Source organism: Ambystoma mexicanum, chromosome 4p (assembly GCF_040938575.1).
Source record: "Ambystoma mexicanum isolate Mex_15411 chromosome 4p, UKY_AmexF1_1, whole genome shotgun sequence".
Classification (NCBI taxonomy): Eukaryota; Metazoa; Chordata; class Amphibia; order Caudata; family Ambystomatidae; genus Ambystoma; species Ambystoma mexicanum.
The window spans coordinates 546,439,870-546,459,574 of record NC_090927.1 but is presented as its reverse complement, the minus strand read 5'-3'; the positions used below and the strand labels follow the sequence as shown (position 1 = coordinate 546,459,574).

General features: G+C 44.0%; 1 protein-coding gene across 2 annotated transcripts in view; it reads right to left on the bottom strand.

Annotated features, from left to right (window-relative positions):
• ARHGEF10 (Rho guanine nucleotide exchange factor 10) overlaps positions 1-19,705 on the bottom strand; it is a 1,326,864-nt gene that overhangs the window by 1,020,703 nt on the left and 286,456 nt on the right. For both annotated transcript variants that reach the window (XM_069606090.1, XM_069606091.1), the window contains exon 4: positions 4,547-4,795. In XM_069606090.1, the coding sequence (XP_069462191.1) occupies positions 4,547-4,795 (249 nt within the window). The remainder of the gene's footprint in view (positions 1-4,546; positions 4,796-19,705) is intronic.

Genomic DNA, 19,705 nt, shown 5'->3' with positions numbered 1-19,705 from the left:
TGAGCCCACTACAATGAATTTGTATCTCCTATAACCGCAAAGGAGTTAAATCCTATCTCCGAGGCTTCTTGGTGTGCTTTCATCAATGAGTTATAATTTGATGCAGGGGCTGATGAAACCGTTTCAAGAACCCGCATAAAACATGTGAAAGACTGATCCCTGGGCTTTAATTGTGAGGATTTGGTGCTAATAATTAACAAACTGAAACCCTCCCGAGCCCCTGGGACAGATGGATTCCCCAATACCCTCTTTAAATCAAATCAGGAATGTTGGGCTGACATCCTACACAACGTGTTTAGAACAATTGAAAGAACTAGCATACTTCCGGAGAGTTGGTCAAAGTCGATACTGATACCTGTTTTTAAGCGTGGTGACAGGCTCGATCAGTCTAATTCTAGATTATAGATAATGATGGCTAGAACTCAGAAAATGTTCGCCTCAATCCTACTCAAGAATGAACTTTTTGCGCCAGGGAAAAGAAGCTTCCACATCCATGTCAGACGGGGTTTAGAAAAGTACACTCCATTTTGACTAATCTCTGTGCTTTGCAGTACCTCTGGGCGGACACGCTTCAAGGGCACAAACTCTATTGCTGTTTCATAGATTACAACAAAGCCTTCGATCTCATCTCCAGAAAACTCTCTGGGAAAATTGGAGATATGAGGAATAGACCCACAGCTGCTATGTTTTATTCAATCTCTTCACACACATATGTTGATAACTGTTCAATTAAGTGCTTACGGTGGACTTGCTGGGTACAGGCAAACAAACCTAAAATTAATGACAGGCCAGTCTCTTGGCTGGCCTGTGCAGATGACACCATATTAGTAGAAAGAAATCCTATAGGTCTTCAACAGACTATCACAGCGCTCCTTAGCTATGCAAAAGACAACGTTATGTGCATAAACATTTCAAAGACCAAAGTAATCTCGTTCGGTCATACAAATTTGCATAAAGGGCAACAACGATTTGTTTGGGCAATGAATGGTACTCACCTTCAATCGACTAAGGAATATGTATATTTGGGCTTTCCATTCTGTGCCACACCGACTATGCCCTACTTTGAGAGGCCATTGTCTCAAAGATTTGGCAGAAATGGACTGTTATTAAACATTATATAGCCAAGGAAGGGAGGCACAATATTGAAGCCATGTGGGAGATCTATAGAGTCAGTATTGCCCCAAGCATACTATTTAGGCTATCCATGCTCGACCATGAATACGTTCAATGGTTGAGGAACATCGTGGAAAAAATACTGCGCTCGATTGTAAATTTGCCAAATTCTAATCTGGTAGAAGCGTTGCGAGTTGAATACACCCTAGTCTCAGTGGACACGCTTTGGCTAGTCCAAAGAACCTTGCTCTACCGGAAGATACTCTTAGCTGCGGAAACTCAAAATTAATTATTGTCTCTGATCTGTAAAGGCTATGCTTTCAACACAAAAAAAGCATTCTTATTAGGTCTGCGCTCCTCTGCTCTTGAATTTCTTGTGGATTTGGATCTATCTAATGAACCCACGATAAATGCTCCAGATTTCGAAATCAGGGTCAAGAGAAAATCACGGTAATGGAATAGGGCACTACATATCAAGCACTTAGCAAACAGGAAAAGATACCAGGAATAAGCCACTCTAGCATGTATTCCCAATGTACCTTGTTCCTATTTGATTAAATTTTGCTCATTGGAACTGAAACGCTTAATCTCATATCTAAGATTAAACAACCTGCCAACAGGGGAATATAAGGGTACCATAGACGGTATTCTGCTAGAAAACCACCTCTGTCGCTTCTGTAACAAAGACTTTGAGACTGGTCGTCATGTTCTAACTTTTTGTCCTTCCCTTCTACCTTATCACTTGAAAGGTTATGGCTCCCTGGTACATCACATGGAACACATTTGCTTAGATACATTTTGGAGCACATTGGTTGGCACTGAATCGGTGGCTATGACCTCAGCAACTCACTCAATTTGGAGAAAGAAATGTGCAATCTTTTTGAGGGATGGGCTTAAAACGTTCAGTATACCAACATCTGTGAGTGATTGCTAGAGACTCTGTTAGTGTACTGCAAGGATGAAATCTGTGATGTATTGCTGGGTCTTAACTGGTTACTGGGAAGTTCAGGATACACTTCATTGATATCAATTCTCTTGAATGCTCATTGTGGATGAAATTTGACATGCATTACTGGGTTTCATTGAATAGTGAAAATGTTTGATGTATTTTAGTAGATTAAATTTGACATGAATTACTAGGTTTTAACTGAATATTGGAAATGTTTGATGTATTTTACTAAAATCCATTAATTGTTTAATATTGGTTTTCTTTTTGCGTTTCTTTTGTATTTTGTATTGTTTAAGGCTTGTATAATAGCTAAATGCAAATAAAAAATAAAATATGTGATTGTTTCCATCATTGTCTTTTATTGTACCGTTTGTTTTTAACTTTGCAAAGTGCTTTGGAGAAAGCGCTAAATAAGTAGAATACATACAACTACAAATACAAAATATCAATTTGTATCTGAACCCACAGATGAATGGGGTACTGTTTTATTTTTAGGTTTTCCTTTCAGCAGTACGCTTATGACCTTTAATTAGACTGTGATGATAATGGGGTACCCAACCAACACGCACTTTTCTTAGACATCTTATAATCTAAGTCAAAGACAACCTTGAGCATTGCACAAAGAACCATCCGTGGAAACTTAAGCCTGCAGTGTTAGCCTGCAAGTAATCTCTGAGTGTTCCCTATAAGAAACACACATCCCAATTCCACATACTATGGAAAATACAAAATGTCTTCTTAGAACACACCTTCCATATGTAATTTTATGCCACGTGGATTATGGTGACACAGCCATAGTAAATGTCATCCAGAAGGAAAGGGGTAGTGAATTTAACATCAGACACATTCTCAACCCTTGAAATGTTAAACCTTGAGCCCATTTCTCTGAAAAAAGTTCAGCAAACGAAGGACTTTGAACAACATATGCACTTCTCAGTAAGCAACTACATTTCTGCTCTGCAGCACTAACATACATGTAAAGCAACATTTCAAACCAACGTCATCAAGCTGCAGCCCCCACTACATATGGAATACTCCCAAGACACAGATAGGAAGCATGTCCTTTGCACCCCCTGTACTTTGCTTTAAGAAAAACATCATACCCATTCACTAATGAAAAAAAGGCCTTGAAATACACGTACTCTGTAACCCCTACCACTGGAGTACATTGAAATGGGTTAAATGATTGTTTGAACGGAAACCCTGGGTATCAGTTTAGTACCTATGGACGATTGATCACATAGGTACTCCTTCTACTGCACCTGATCTAGAAATCATGGGCCTCATCACGAGTTGGGCGATATCCCATCGGTAAATCCGTCGGGATACCGCCTAACACAATTACAGTTTCCTCAACTTGGCCCGGTGCTATTAGTGCCGGATCCTAATTTGCAGTGTTGGTGTGAGTCCCCATTTATTCTGAGTCCATTGGACTCAATGGGCCATTTTCAGCGCAATTACCGTGGCGATAATTGTGCCATGGTAATTGCACCGAAAATGGTTGGAAAGTCAGCAGATTTACCTCCAGCTCAGAGCTGGAGGTGAATACTCCGAGTTACCCCCAAAGTCGGGATTGGGCAGTGTGGTAATGCGGCGGTAATAGCGTCACCACTACATGTTTACCGCACAGCCCAACCCCTGATGAGGCCCCCTATAATTTTGCATAGTGTCCAGTATGATACGTCGTAACTGGACAGGACTACCACAGCATTTACATAATGGAACTTGTAGTCAATAATTCACTGTTCAAGTGCACCCACTAACATACCTGGAATGCTACCCCGCCGCAGGTTCTTAATGCCCCCACAACCCTCCAGTTCTGCAAAATACAAAAACCTTGGTTCTTCCATTAATACCTCACACATGCCTTTTCACCAACAGTACTGCACTACTGTCCAAGAATACAAAGCCCAACGCTGGCTTCCTCATGTTGTGCAGCGCTCTGATGCTCTCAAGCTTGATTCCCGCTATGAAAAATACAATATAATAAGGCAAATTGACGAGTTCTGAATAGGGTAAGAACAGAGCTTTGCCCACCTCCCTAGCAATGGTCATTACCATTGACTATGCTCACAGGAATATAAAGGCACTACTTGTTATCTGCAATAAACCTACAATTTGTGCTGATGCACTTAAAAACTAAATTTTCCAATAAACTTTTTGTCGAACCTTTCAATTCACTTCTAGAATAGCAGTGCCCATTGGCCTCCCTCTCAGCCAGAAAGAGAGACATCTTTCTGGTGTGGCTCAGTACCTTGATCCTGATGGACATTGATGATCACTATGGACATTGCTTAGTGATATACTTGTGTCCAATGGAGAGCTTTGATCTGTTGAGTAAGAGTCAGAGGCCTTGTTGTTCCAGAGGTCACTATACAAACATCTGTTTGTGGATATGCAGTGGCATTTAGGTGAACCCATCTGTAGAAGTTTAAAAGCAAGAATGCTAAAATCAATACAAAAGTAATTTCTGCATGGCCATACCGTCTTCATCAACAGAAAAATTACGTATTATAACTGGAGTTGAGTAGGTAGGAAGTATCAACGGCAGATTCGAAGGCACAGCATAGCCACATGGAACAGGCACTGAATATCCACTGGGCACCCTGGGGCTAGTGCTTTCTTCTGGACAGCTTAGTTCTTGAGAGGAGTTTTCATCAGTCTCTTGCAGTGGTGTGATATCGATGACAGAATATGGATTCACTTTGTTTCGAGCACCTTCTTTCTTGACATCTGCAATTGAAATAAAGTGTTTTCAATATTTTCAGCTAAGTACGAGATAACATTAAACAGATATATCACTCTTCTAGAAATGTAACCACTATGTAGACATAGATGAGTGTTTTTTTGTAAGTCTCCACAGTATGAGGCGTGTAAGGCAGAGTGTAAGGAATAAAACCAAGGCAAAAGCGGTTTACACTTATCCTCCAGGGGATTTTAATTCTATTTGGAGGCAGAGTAGTTCACGGAATGTGATATACATTTCCACTCTGCATTCCCCCTCCACTTTCAAATACCACATGGTTTTCCATCAGCATGTATTTTCTTATGGAATCTGCCTGACTTTACCACCTAGTCAAAGCTGGTGAATTCTAAAGGAATCCAATGTAAATGCCTCCCACAGTCAATAGGAAAAGTGAACAGTAAAGTAAGTTGATTTCACCTGTGTGTTACTCTTACAAATCCTGAATGTCCTCTTTAGTGCAATTACCAAAGTTTATAAAGCAACTCACAGATACATTTATAATATCTAATTCTTGCCAATCTTTCACCCATGCAGCCTATGGCGGGTCGGAAGAAGGAGTCGGACACGTTAATGACTGTTTAATCAAATTATAGAAAAAAGGCCCATCTTTCCCTATTGCTAAAGGGAGTTTCTCAACCTAACTAAAATAACTAAAGGTGCTTGTCTGTCGTCACAAAATCCAAAGCAAATGTCCTCAGTCCAAACCCATCTCTGCCTGACCCTACCACTAATATGAAAAACTCAAAGTCAGCTCTTCTCCTGGTCATTTCCTTGTTTGCCTTCTTTCTTCTGGCTTTCTTTAGTGACCTCTCTCTTGTCTCCTTGCAGTATCAATATACACGCGTGTATGTTTAGAACTAAGTTTCTGATGATGGTCTTCTTTGACACTCTCTTGGCTTTTTATTCATGAGCTCTTGTAGCTCCTCCCAAATAGTCATGGGTACTGTTTTCTATTTAAAGGAATGCTTAATGCAGTTTTCCTTGAGATACTCTCTCACGCTCTTGCCTTAATTTTATGTCTCTCTCCTTCTGGAGTTCCATCCCTTTCTGGGTTATCTATGACTTTATCCAAATTAGGAATCACCCTCTCCTGGATTCTCTCTACTGGATTATTCCTCTCAGTATTCAACTCACTTAACAGTCTACGTTTACAACACTTTTATGGAATTGTCCTCTCCCCTCTTTTTCTCCGAGGTCCAGGCCATGTTCTCTTCTTCCCAGGGTATTTATTTCCACTTTCTTTCAGCTTTCCAAACAACCATATTTGCCACTTTCTTTAATGGTTTCTCAGATCCACTATTACACTGATTTATAGTTAGTCTTTCACCTTTATGGTCTTTACAAGTTTCTCTCCTCATATCATGCTGCCACGTAGCCTCCCGCATCTCCCGTTCTCCCTGGTACCTTAGTTTCTCCAAGGGAACATACGCGGGGCTCGGCACTCGACCTGGCAATGGACCTTGCCTTCTTGCATCTCATCCTCGGACCTAGCCAGCGTCCCATTCTCAGCCTTGCTGCAGAATGTTGCCATTTATGGGTGAAGGTGGTTGGGAGCTATCAGCACTCCTTGCTGCTGTGGTCTCGGCGCTGTTAAACGGATGTCTTGTCCACCACAGAACGACCGTGGTCACGCCTCCACTTTGGATGGGTCTTCTTTCCCGGTTCGTCCAACGGATTCCCTGTTGCTGGTTTCACTGACCCTTGAACATTGAGGGCTCCGCAGTTTCATTCTGCTTCATGTCTCCAAGGCGCGGTTACTTGAAGTAAGTTGAAGTTGAAGTAAGTTGAAGGAAAAAGCTTTGACTTAATCTGAACCATTAACAATTGTTCTGGGTAATGTGAGGGGTGTGAGAAACTGGATGGTATTCTCCCACCCACTCCTCTGGATCTTCCATTCAGGTGGCCAGGAAAGGGCCATCACTTTTGGATCCCGACCCTTGGGGTGGACAAGCGAGCGAGGAGCACCTGAGTGGAGGGTTACGAGGGATTGTGAGGAGGTCACCCAAGGGCGGGACATAGTATTCCCCCATCCCAAAAAATACCCCAACCTACTCTCGCTCAACCTTTATGGGGTATCTCCAATCTCACCCCATCTCCCCCTCCCCCTTTCCAACAAATACTGAGACGAAGAAGAGGCAACTAAGATCAGTAAAGATTACCGATAGGAATAACATGGGGAAAGTAAGGGCAATCCACCCTAGAAGGAACTCAAGTTGTCCTACTAATAGAGTCAGGCAGGGTCAGGCATTTAATAGAGACCATTTACACCTGACTCCACTTGACTGGTTATTTTGCTATAAAAGGTGTGATTTTACACAGATGGAGGAGCGAGCTGGAGAGGCATTTTGGACCAGAGAAGTCACAAAGTTGGGAGCTCCAGGAAGGAGGGTCCAGACGAGAGCAGTGTGCTGTGAGGGCTGCAGCATGGCTGGGGAACCGTGACTCCTGAGAGCAGCAGCAAGGCAGCTGGGACCCTGCAGGCAGAGTCCTTGGAATTGCTCATTCCCTTGGGACGTGTTCCGGGCCCCACAAGTGCGTGAGGGGCAGGTGTTGAGACCCTGACCTCGACCCAAAGCATCCCAGAGAGACTGTTCACCAGCGCTACACTACCTGGTGAGTTTCGCATGACAGAAAGAGAAACTCTGGACCGTGCAGGTGGCTGGAGTGAGAAATGAAGGATAAAGCAAGATTGGTATAATGGCACAAAGCGGAAAACAAGAAGGGCAGTTTTAAAAGACAAAGTAAAAAGAGAGAAAGCAAGTGAAAGACAGTAACAGAAAAGAAACAGTGCATGTGGGTCATGCAGAACCAAAAGACAGAAAGCAAATAGATTTGAAAGAAAGGGCAAGACGTCCGAATGCAAAGTTAAAGCGGACAGAAGCAAAACAAGAGGAAGATGTGAGTCAATAGACGGCAGGCAGCCAGCCTGAAAGGAAAGTAAGGAAAAGGTCCTAGTGGGCATGGAAAAGGAAAGTGACAGTTTAAAAGGTGCAAATACGCATGGCAAAGGAAAGAAAGTGCAAGTGTGCATAAGCAAAGACAGAAGTGAGTGAAACAGAAGGGTGCAAGAAGCACAATAAACTAGAAAGGTGCAAGAGGCACATAAGAAGTACAGAGTGGAAAACAACAGCGCAAGTGTGCATAAAAAAGTGAAAGGAATGGAAGGCAGTGCAAGTGTGCATGACAAGCACCTGAAGGTGAAAGTTACAAAGAAAAGCACAAGTAGGAAATAGGGAGATGGGCAAAGGATCATAGAGGTTGCGCTTAGAAAAAGCAAAGAGTCTGGCGTTTTCAAAATCAGGAAAAGTCATATCCTGACCAGCTGAATAATTGTGATATATTTAGTTGTGTGTTGAAAGTTGGAAGAGGCCTGAGCTTGGGGAGGGGAACCCTGAGAGGCCTACTTAAGAAATCAAAGTGCATCCTGAAAAAACTGACTGTGTTTGAAAGATGGAAGAACCCTAAGAGGCCCGGTCATGGGGAAAGGAACCCCGAAAACCTTCAAAGGGAACTGTGATACATTTCTTTTGTGGTGTTTGAAACTTCAATAAGTTGAAGCTTGGAGAAGGGATCCCCAGGGAACTCAAATACATTGAAAGTATTTGAATTCACTGCAAGGACCCTGTGGCAAAGGTCTTGCAGGTAACCTTGTTTGATTGAACTAATTTTTGGTGAACTTAAAACCATGCCTGGCAAGAAAGCGGCCTTTGCCTCAACTCCAACAAAACTGAGCTCCTACTCGTAGGATCCCCTGACACCCTCAAAAAACGTGATGCCCAGTTTAGCCACTTTACCATTGACTCTATCAGAATCCTAGTACTGGACACGGTAAAAACGCTAGGCGTCTATCTAGAATCCAATTTATCTATAACCAGACAAGTAAACGCAATCTCCTCCTCTGCTGCTTACCATGCACAACTTCTCAACTCAATCAGGCCTTTTCTGTCAAAAGACACATGCACCAACATAGCCAGAGCCATAACTGGTTCCCGACTAGACTACTGTAATGTTCTTTTCCTAGGGACCTCCAACAAAAACCTTGAGAAGCTGCAAGTAATCCAGAATAGCGCCCTGCGTGCTGCACAAGGCATTGCCAAGAGAGAGCACATCACTGCTGCCAGAAAAGCTTCCCATTGGCTCCCCATAAAGGAAAGGATTATATTCAAAGTGCTAAGCATCACCCACAAATGCGTCCACCTCTCTGCCCCAGCGTACCTATCCCAGAGAATCCACCCGGTCTCCTCCACAAGACCCACCAGGACACCCTATGCCAATATGTTCTCCGTACCTAGGGTAAAAAGAGCTAGAGTAGGTGGCGCCAGCTTCCCTACCTTGCTGCCATACATTGGAACACCCTTCCAACCTCTCTGCGAGCTGAACCTTCACTGACTGCTTTCCGCAAAGTCATGAAAACTACACTGTTCACCTAACCAACCCCATCTGTTCAAGCTCCCATGACTACCATGTCTGATGTATTATATTGCTTGATACCGCTTAACACAGGATCCTGCCTTACTGTAATCCAAGGCACAACCTGTACCCATTGTAACTAAGTCTCCTTACAAGTAACAGCGCCACAATGCCCCTGGGCTGCCTGCACGCTATACAAATGTAATAAATAAATAAATAAATAAATAAAGCCACCAGAATCCACCCCTGGATTCCTATTTTTCTGTTGAACCACTACATTTCATTTTTGACAAAAGACCCCACCCCCCAACCCCCAACACATTTCTTTTATAGAGTGAGGGCAAACATAGGTTTAGACACAGACAGACTTTTTTTCTGGACTTTCAGACATTGACGGCCCTTAGAAGCATCATTTCAGGAAAACATCCCTTTAGAGTTAGTGCCAGCTCGGTATAACACCAACCCTGAAACTTAAAATAAAGGTTTTGAAATCTTACTTTCTGAGTCTGTGTCTCTCTTGTCCCCATGCCTGTCTCACAGGGGTCAGAAATGAAAGCCAGACAGAAAGTTGTCATATTGTTGGTTAAATACTTTTATTCAAATGAAAATGGGTTGGGAACATACCTCTATGACCCTATGCTAAAGATGAGTTTCCCTACCTAAAAATCTAAAACTTAGAATCTGCCTGTGTCAGGATGACAATAACTGAAAAGCCGTCCTTGTGTCCAAAAAGTCCTATCCTGACCCTCACACTACAAACAAAATAGTAATGTGTGCAAGGAAAGGTCTTCAACCAAATATTGGCAACAACAAAAAAAAGTGTTCACAACTGAAGATAAGAATAACTAAGACAAAAATGTTCTCCAAGTTGAAAGACATTGGACCCAGAGGGTCGTTCCTTTCCCCTGGATTTGAAATGGAGGCCAATGTCTCTTTTACTAACAGTTCCTTTTGTCTTTCTCCTGGATCCACAATATTCCTGTTAGGCAACACGCTCTGCAACAGTCTTTCTTTAACAAAAGTGTCTCTTGTATAGCAAATACTGTTCCTCTTTTAGTAATTCTTATAGGTTTGCAACTCTCCTGATATACTCTCCTGCCAGGACTCTTTGTGCAATTCCAACTGTCTGGTGTACTCTGGTGACGGGACTTCTCTTGTGGTTTCACTTGCCTGGTATCTTTTCCTTGCCATGACTTCTTATGTGTTTCAATTGCCTGGTATATTTTCCTTGCCAGGACTTCTTATGCATTTCACAGTTCCTTTCTATCACCAAAACTGCATATACCACTTATGGTTCAGTATATATTTCTGCTGTAATATTTGTTCAGGCTTTGCCTCACACTTGAATCTCATAGGGGTTTGAATTTGTACTTTGCCTTTTCTGCATTCAAACAAACTTCTTGTACTTTCTGAATTAGCAATCTCATTACATTCAAATTGTCATTGAAGCGGTCGCTGGAACGTCCCAGGGTACCCACTTTCCTCGGGTTGACTCACTGGTTCTCTCTCCAGCATCTCTGATCCTGCTTGCACTTCAGCAGGGTGGCTCTGCTGCTCGCTTCCAACTCTGGATCGTGCAGATATCCTTCCTGCTTCCCTCGCGGCTCTGCAGTCCCATGCTTGCTTCCTTACATGTCCAGTTCTGGAGAAGGCTGCCTATTCGAGCTGTCGATCACCCGCAAACTCTCTTGCGGCTCCCGGCGTCTCTACGGCTCTTCCAGCTCACGCACTGCATTTCTCCTTCTGCCTCGATGGATTACTCTTCATCTCTGCACCGATATGTTTCTCTCGCGTTCCGAAGCCTCTGCATAGGAGCCGACGTCTTCTCCTGCACTGACACACTCAGTAGTGCAATGGCCATCTTTTAATGTCCTGCGCACAGGTGATTTGGAAAAACAACTGATATAATATGATATAATACGATGTGATATGGCATTTATAATGCGCCTATGCACAAGTGTTTCGAGGCGTGAAATGAATGAACTAGTCTGCACATTAAGCTTTGAGCTCCTGTTACCTTGGACCAACTCCATCTTCCTTGTCTCAGTACTGCAGTGATTATGGGAGTTTGAGTCCATAGATGTTATCGGCCATATAGCATTTTGGTAGTTTTTCTCAGTGGTTTTATATGAGAGAACACTTTCACATAAAGGTATATCAGAAGCAAACATGGTTTTGTTGGAGCTTTGTGTGTCTAGGTCATAATAGGGTTTTTGACCTAAACAATATGGAGGAGAGATTTCTTTACTTCCTCTACAAGGGGGAACAAACAATGACAATAGGTCATTAAGGTTTTGGGCATTAGAGGGTATTCTCCATGGCAAGGGGGGATTCAGCGCCTCATCCAATTAAGTCATGACATCTCCCCGGAAGTTGTCTTCTCCCATGTGATACTCACTCATTTAGCCACCCACAGGGTCGGGATCCAGTAGAGGCTACTGTCCCCTGGCCACATGGGCCGAGGTCACCACCGGGGAATCCGTGATGACTCCATTGGATCCAACACAGTAGCCTTCCATTTCATCATTTCTGGTCCTGCTTTGTCATTGAAAGAGAGAAAGTCTCAAATCAAGCTTGAACATGCCCCAAAAAGCAGTCCAGTCCAAACTGCTAGGTCATACATCCCTTCTTCACAAGACCACAATAAACCAGAGGAATGTTTCAGACTCAAGCAATGCCATCAGTGAGGTGTTTTCTTGGGACTCTACCCGAGGCAAACTAAGGACCTGCATTTGGGCATTGTCCTACCATCAAGATCATCTTGGAAACTACCAAGGATGATGGATGGAAAACCCTTGGGAAAATGGGCCATGAGGCGCAACAAGAATGTTTTGGGGGTGACATGTGTTCCTATGCACATGTGATGCTGCCTATGAGTCTTGGCTGGAATGTTCCCATTAGTAGCAGGAAAAAGACAGATTTTTTTTATGGCGGATCCATTTCTAAAAAGGTGCAGGCACACTAAAAACAATGACGGGATAGGTTTATTAGAGCAATTCCAGTGTCAAAGATTAACTGAAACCTTACATACATCACTTCTTAGCTTTGGGGTTTTGGTCAGCATGCTGATTCTCCACCAGCCTGCGACAGAGCACCATTAGGCTGGGTGAAGTAGTCATGTTCACGCCCTGGGTGCACACTTGGTGAATTTGGGATGGCATTTTTATGCATGGATGCTCTGCAAATGCATTAACAACATGCTGCACCTGAAGTTGCATTATGAAGTGAGTATCTTTAGCGCAACTTCAGATGCAATGTGCCAGGGTATACTGAAGGGCTCTTACAATATTAAACTAGGGGTGGATACATTTCATGATATAGTGGAATACTGCTAGATCATGTCTTTTACCAGAATAATCATGTCTGAGTATTTCTCTCTCTCACTATGTCCCCCCCCCAACATTGTGGACTCTAATGAGAACCTACTCATCTCATGCTAGACTGATGATTTGATAACTAGGATAACTGGAAACTATGATATATGAGGAACTTGAGGGCATCCTCACTTCTTTTCCCCTGGATCCTCCTCTCGGGTGGCTAGGGAAAAGTCACCGCTTTTGGATCCCGACCCTTGGGGTTGATATGCGAGGGAGGATCACCTGGGTGGAGGGAACTTGGGGGGTGGGGAAGAGGACAGCCTTGGGTGAGACACGGTTTCCCCCTTTCCCTTTTCAGAATGAACCCTCTATCCCTCATGCCTTTATAGGCTACTGTCATCCTTTCCCACTCTCTATCCCTCCAAATGTCCCACAGAAACATCACCTTAACACTGGGACGAGGAAGAGACCCACTAGGAGGACACCTCCTCATTCGGGTAAGACTCTGAATCAGTATTATATTGTTAATACAGACACACATTAATAAAGTAATTAAATGAGGAAAAGACAACACAGATGTATGTACACTTCCTTTAATTCAAATCTCCCCAAACACCACTCTTGTAGTGAGACGAGGAAGAGGGCTATGGAGGAATTAAGTTGGAACAGCCAGGCATGTCCAGCTAATAGGTTTTTCCAGGGTCAGGCAATTACACTTAATGACCCACACTTGCGGTCATTTAACAAGCTCCAGGTGTATACAAATGCTGGCTGCTCAAGACAAGGGGAGAGTCGGCCTGGAGAGAAAGAAGTGCGCTGGAGAGTCGGAGCGGACTGGAGAGGAACAAAATGGAGAGGAGTTATGTTGTGCAGGAGAGAGAAAGATGCCCAGACCAAGGCTGGCTGTGAGAGGGTCCAGAAAGCCTGCAGCCCTCCCTGTCAGGGGCTCGCAGCAGGAGCTGTGATGCGCCAAAGCCTTCCAGGCCCGCAGGACTCCAGGAGATCGGGCAGTGCTCTCTGTGCTACATCCAGGGAAGAGCGAATCTACTCGGCGCAGGTTTCCAGGAGAGCGAGAGGCGCTCGCTGTGGCTTCCGCAAAGGAAGAGCACAGCAATCACAAGTCAGAAAGCAAAGATTGCAAAGAAACCCAAGGTACCTGCCACATACAACCAGTGAGTGAAAACGGGGAAACTCATACGATGGCGCTCCGGGAACGGGAAACAAACACTTGTGAATGCCGAACATACTGAAAATGGTAAATAAAATGTTTTAAATGCCAAAACAAGTGCCTTTGTATACCGAATAGGCTGAAAGTTGTTATACACACTTTTGAATGCCAAAGCAAGTCATTTTGAATACTGAACGAACTGAAAAACATTGTAAGCACTTCTGAATGCCACACAGAGCAACAGCAAGTAACGAGAACTTATGAATGAAGAGAAAGCAAAGCCAAGAGAATACCAAGAAGAGTACTGGCCAAAGCTACATAAATTCAGGAAACTGCAGGTTAAGAGGAAATCTATATAGGCAAGAGCCAGAAGAATACTAATTATTGACCAGAGCTACATGAGTTCAAGAAACTGCAGGTTAAGAGGAAACCTGCATGGGCAAGAGCCAGAAGAACACAGAAATTGTAACAAAGTGCATAGGGGCATCGTTTGCATGACCTGTAATGTGTGGACCGTGTGATCCAACAACTGCACCTTGACCGAGGGAACCCCTCTTTGGAAATAGCCAATGAAAGAAACAGTAAGAAGCTTGTGTTTTGCAATAACTGCTTATTTGATGTTGAAGTCAAGAAACAGATTTACCTATTTGAACCAGTGAAAAGTATTGATGACAAAAGAGCTGGGAATTGTCCCATGGAACTGTGTTGTTTTGAAAAGATAGAAGATTTTAACCTGTGTTGTTTTGAAAAGCTGGAAGATTTGAACTGGTCTTGTTTTGGAAAGCTGGAAGATTTGCGCTCTTGGGGAAGGGATCTCTGATATATTGAGAACAGTTTTGAACTTGCGGAAGGGGAAGCTGATGACAAGCCAAGAGCTGGAAGAAGCTCAGAACTTTACTTTGAACACTATTCATTTTGATGCTGACATCCCTACACATTGTATGCAGTTAGTTGTGAGGGCAAGAATAGGTTTTGGACACAGACAGACTTTTGATTCAGACTTCCCGACACAGACTATCCTTAGTTTTCTTTAGGTGGGGAAATCCCACCTTAGCATAGAGCAAGTTAGACACTACTCCATCCTGAAAATTAAGTTAAATAAAGTTTGAGATCCAATTTTGAATCTGTTGTCTGCGTCTACCTCATGATGCCTTCACAAATCGAGTCAGAAGAGGGATACTCACAATTGGTACACATTGGGTAACCCCTATGTTACTTCTAGTCCAGAAACCCTGAGGGAAGTAGACGATGGTGAGAGTTCACAGCCAAGATAAAGTGTCAACAATCAAGAGGTTGGTTTCCATGCAGTTGCAGTTCTGATTAAGTGTCAAGACTTAATACATAGATCACAGATCCTTTTTGACACTCTTCTCTTATCCATCATTTGAAGCACTGGAACAGAATTTTTTTAAACAACAGGAAACCCCAAGTATTTATTTGACCCATACATTAGGTTCATTTAGCTTTGGAAAGGGACACTCCCGTGCCACTTCGTCTCATCCTTCTCCAGAATTAGCTAGAGGAAAAGAGGGCAAAGGGAACACAAGTTCAATCAGCCCAACAGAAATGGATTCAGGCCCTGAAACAGAAGGAGAATCAGAATTCTTTTCTCTGTCTGACTCTGAAGAAGGCCCTCTCACCTACAGACATCATGGCCTCCTTAGACGACGTGTTTGCCCAGTTGGTAGCCCACCAAATAAAAGCAGAGGAACGGTTTCAAACCGGGTTAGAACGGCTGATGTTGGCACTCAAGAAAAACCAAACATTCCGCGTGGAGTTCTTCAACCCTACAAAGAGGGCGATGATTTAGGAAGTTATTTCTTAAACTTTGAAAGGTTAGCAACCCAGTTCTGATGCGGAAATGAATTAAAGCTTTGCTATTTAGGTGCATTGTTGAGTGGGGAAATACAAACGTCATACCAATTACTGAACCTCCCAGGAACAGCCACCTCCACTGGAATCAAAGAAGGTCTCTTTCAAAGACTGGGACAAACTAGTAATTTCTATTGATGAAAGTTAAAAATATGAAATTAAACAACCGGGAAACACCAGCAGGATTGTGAGAGTGAGTTAAGAATACACTGTCCTTCTGGTTGGGAATGAAAAGCCTGCCTGAAGTGTTGGCAGCCTTACGTATAGAACAATTTATCAACTCCCTACCTCTTTCACTTCAACAGGCCAATTTAAAACTGAACAAACACACCCTTGCTTTAGCCATTGAATTGGCCCAAAATTTCACTGATGCCAACAGACATTTTAATTCATTACACTGAATGCAAGTGAGAAAAGAAAGGAACTACACATCCCAATTTTCCACAGAGCAAAAGGATCAATATCCCCAATCGTCCTAGGGATCTTACTAGCAGAAAGAGAAAAGATAGAGAGAAAACCAGATCCCAAAGCCAAAGATGAAGTAAGGGAGGAAGACAGTAGACCAATAAAGCCACCAATCCCTGTATGTTTTTCCTGCATAGAGCCAGGACATTCTAGCGAGTAATTGTTCCAAAAATAAAAGGGAAGAACCAATGGAGATTGGGTGTATGGTAGGAGAAGAATGGGAAGAATCCTGTCCTTGTGAAGGTATTGAAACCCAAGGTAACTTCTTTAGTGGGACATCAACTAAATCCATGCATGAACCGATTCTGATGAATGGAATCCTGCTGCAAGCCCTAGTAGATTCTGGTAGAAAACATTTGGTAGTACAGGCAAATCTAATTTCACCTGAGAAGTTGGAAAATAATCACTTGTGTTCATGGGGACCAAGAAATCTGCTCTAAAGTTGCCATACCTATACATGTGCAAGGAACAACCACTAATTTTCCTTCAGCCATAATTCCAGGTCTAACGGAAGAAACATCATTGTGACTGAGTTCCCTAGTTTTACATCGCTAATACAAGAAGTCAACCCACGGCATTCCCGATTTTCACCTTTGAAAACCTGGCAGGGAGAACCATTTATACCAACAACCTCTGTGTGGGATTGGTCCTTGATCCCGATAGACTTACAACAAGAACCCCCGAGAATCCATCAGCATATGTCCCTGGTGCGGGAGGCCCTATTCATAGGGCAAGGGTATGTGAGGTACCTGAGGGCGTCCTCACTTCTTTTCAACCTGGATCCTCATCTCAGGTGCCCAGGGAAAGGCCATCACTTTTGGATCCCGACCCTGGGGGTGGATATGCGACAGAGGATCACCTGGGTTCATTGCATTTCGGGAGTGGGGAGAGGACGTCCTTAGGTGAGACATGGTTTCCCCCTTTCCCTGTTCAGAATGAACCCTCTATCCCTCATGCCTTTATAGGCTGCTGTCAGCCCTTCCCCCTTTGTCCCACAGAATCATCACCTTAACACTGGGACGAGGAAGAGACCAACTAGTGGGACACATTCTCATTTGGGTAAGACTCCAAAATCAGCCTTATATTGTTAATAAAGACACATCAAGAATGAAAACGAAGAAAAGACAACACAGTTATGTACACTTCCTTTGATTCAAAATTCTCCAAACACCAATCTTGCACTGAGACAAGGAAGAGGACTATAAAGGATTTCAGTAGGCATAGTCAGACATGGCCAGCTCGATACCATAGAAGTGACCGAATCCAATGGTTTCGAGCAAGAAATGACCAAATTGGTTTTTTAAATTTCTTTATCGAAAAATAAATGTTTTAAATAAAATATATGTGGGGTAGGTTAAGGGATATTAATAAAGTTATGGGGAAGAAGGGGATTTTAGCAGGGAGATCCCCCAGAATAAAAAGAAATCTAGTCACTTCACTCTTTCGAAAAAAATGGATTTGGTCAAATCCCCTAAATCCTGTCCAGCTAATAGGTTTTTCCATGGTCAGGCAATTACACTCAATGACGCATGCCTGCGGTCATTTAACAAGCTCCAGGTGGCCGCTCAAGGCAAGGGGAGAGACAGCCTGGAAAGAAAGAAGTGGGCTGCAGAGCCGGAGCAGGCTGGAGAGGAACGGACTGGAGAGGAGCTGTGTCGAGCAGTAGAGAGAGACGCTGAGGCCAAGGCTGGCCGTGAGAGGGTCCATAAAGCCTGCAGCTTCCCCGTCAGGTGCTCGCAGCAGGAACTGTGGGGCGCCAAAACATTACAGGTGCCACAGGACTCCAGGAGAGCGAGCAGTGCTCTCTGTAGCTGCAGCCAGGGAAGAGCAGAGCTATTTGCTGCAGGACTCCAGAAGTGTGAGCAGTGCTTGCTTTGCCTACCTCAAAGGAAGAGCGGCCCTATCCCAAGCCGGAAAGCAGAGCAGTGATTGGAAAAAAAACAAGGGAGCTGCTGCATACAACCAGTGGGTGAAAACAGGGGAACACACATACCGGGGTGCTCTGAGAATGAGAAGCAAAGACTTTTTGAATGTTGAAACAAGTGCCTTTGAATACCAAATATGCTGAAATTTGTTATACACACTTTTCAATGCTAAAGCAAGTAATTATGAATACTGAACAAACTGAAAAACATTGTAAGCACTTCAGAATGCTGCACAGAGCAAAAACAAGTTATACGTGATAAGTAATGTAGGGAAAGCAAACTGGTGCATGAAGTAGATAACACTGAATGAAGTGTTTGAGTGTCATGGGCGCTACTCCCGAGGGGCCAGGACTGGCCCAGCGCCCTCGGAAGCAGACCCGTCTTCCACTACTCCGGACCCAGCAGACCCCTACAGGGGCCCTTTGGACCGTGTCCTGGCGCCTTTGGCGCCAGGCTCATGAAGGGTTTCAGTCCCGGCGCCATAGGCGCCGGGCTCATATTGATAAACAGTGTAATAATGCTTGGGTGGACTTACCTGAGGCAGACCATGCTGCATATTTACCCAGAACAATCCAGTCTGGTTGAAGTCCCCAGCCATCAGGGCTGGGAGGAACTATTCCCTCCATTCAGGAACTCTTTTCTTACCTGGGTGGAACCGGTGGAAGAACACACACTGGAAGCACTTCTCTGCTATTTAAACCACGCCCGATGGAAAACACGTGCTTCGCGTTATTCTGCAGCAGCAGCAGGACGCTTACTGAGTCGGCTCCTGCATTCCAGGTCCAGAGTCATCTTCAGCTTCCGCGCAGCAACCTGTGGATGAAGAAAGACACAGAACAATACTTACCAGATCCCGGAATCCAGTCACCGGCAAAACCTGCAAAGAATAAACATGTTCGAAAAGTGCAACTCGCTCGCAGCCGCGCCCGCTTACCTGATCCATCCGTGATTGCAACGGAGCTAACCGTGGCCTTCTCTTCGGCAGCTTCTCTGCACCTGAAAGGCAAAGGACATAATTAAAAAGGGGTTCGGGTGAAGGCAGTCGCATTCATCTTAACTTACCAGTTTTTGCACGCGCAGAAGCGGCCGCATCAACCGCAGCATCCCGGCACCTGAAAACTAGAAAAAGGACATTATTAGAGGTGCCATTAAAAGCGGCCAACGATCATTATACTTACGTGCATCGGCACGTGCAGTGGCAACGGATATAAAGCCCGCAGCATCCCGGCACCTGAAAACTAGAAAAAGGACATTATTAGAGGTGCCATTAAAAGCGGCCAACGAACATTATACTTACGTGCATCGGCACGTGCAGCGGCAACGGAAAACTACGCCCACAGCATCCCGAGGCCTGAAACAAAGGAAAAGGGACATTATTGAGGTGCCCATCTTTTAAAGCCTAAAGACTACAGTATACTTACAGGCATCCGCTTGTGCAGTAACGGCGGCATCGCTCTTCGGCATCCCAGCGCCAGTGCCACAACTAAGGCCGCAAAAGACTTGAGCCTCAACACTGAACTCATCCAGTGACGTAACTGGAATCCACGCACCCCTGCACCAGACGCAGGATGGAGAGCTCAGCATTTATACGCCTAAGGTGAGAGCTCGCTGAGACAAGTAGAAAGCTAGGCTGTGGGAGAAACTGGCGATTGGTGGGAGAAGGAATCCCATCAAATGGTGATTGACCCTTTTTCTTCCACCTGCAGAAAACTTACCCTGCAAGTCAGACATTCGATAAGA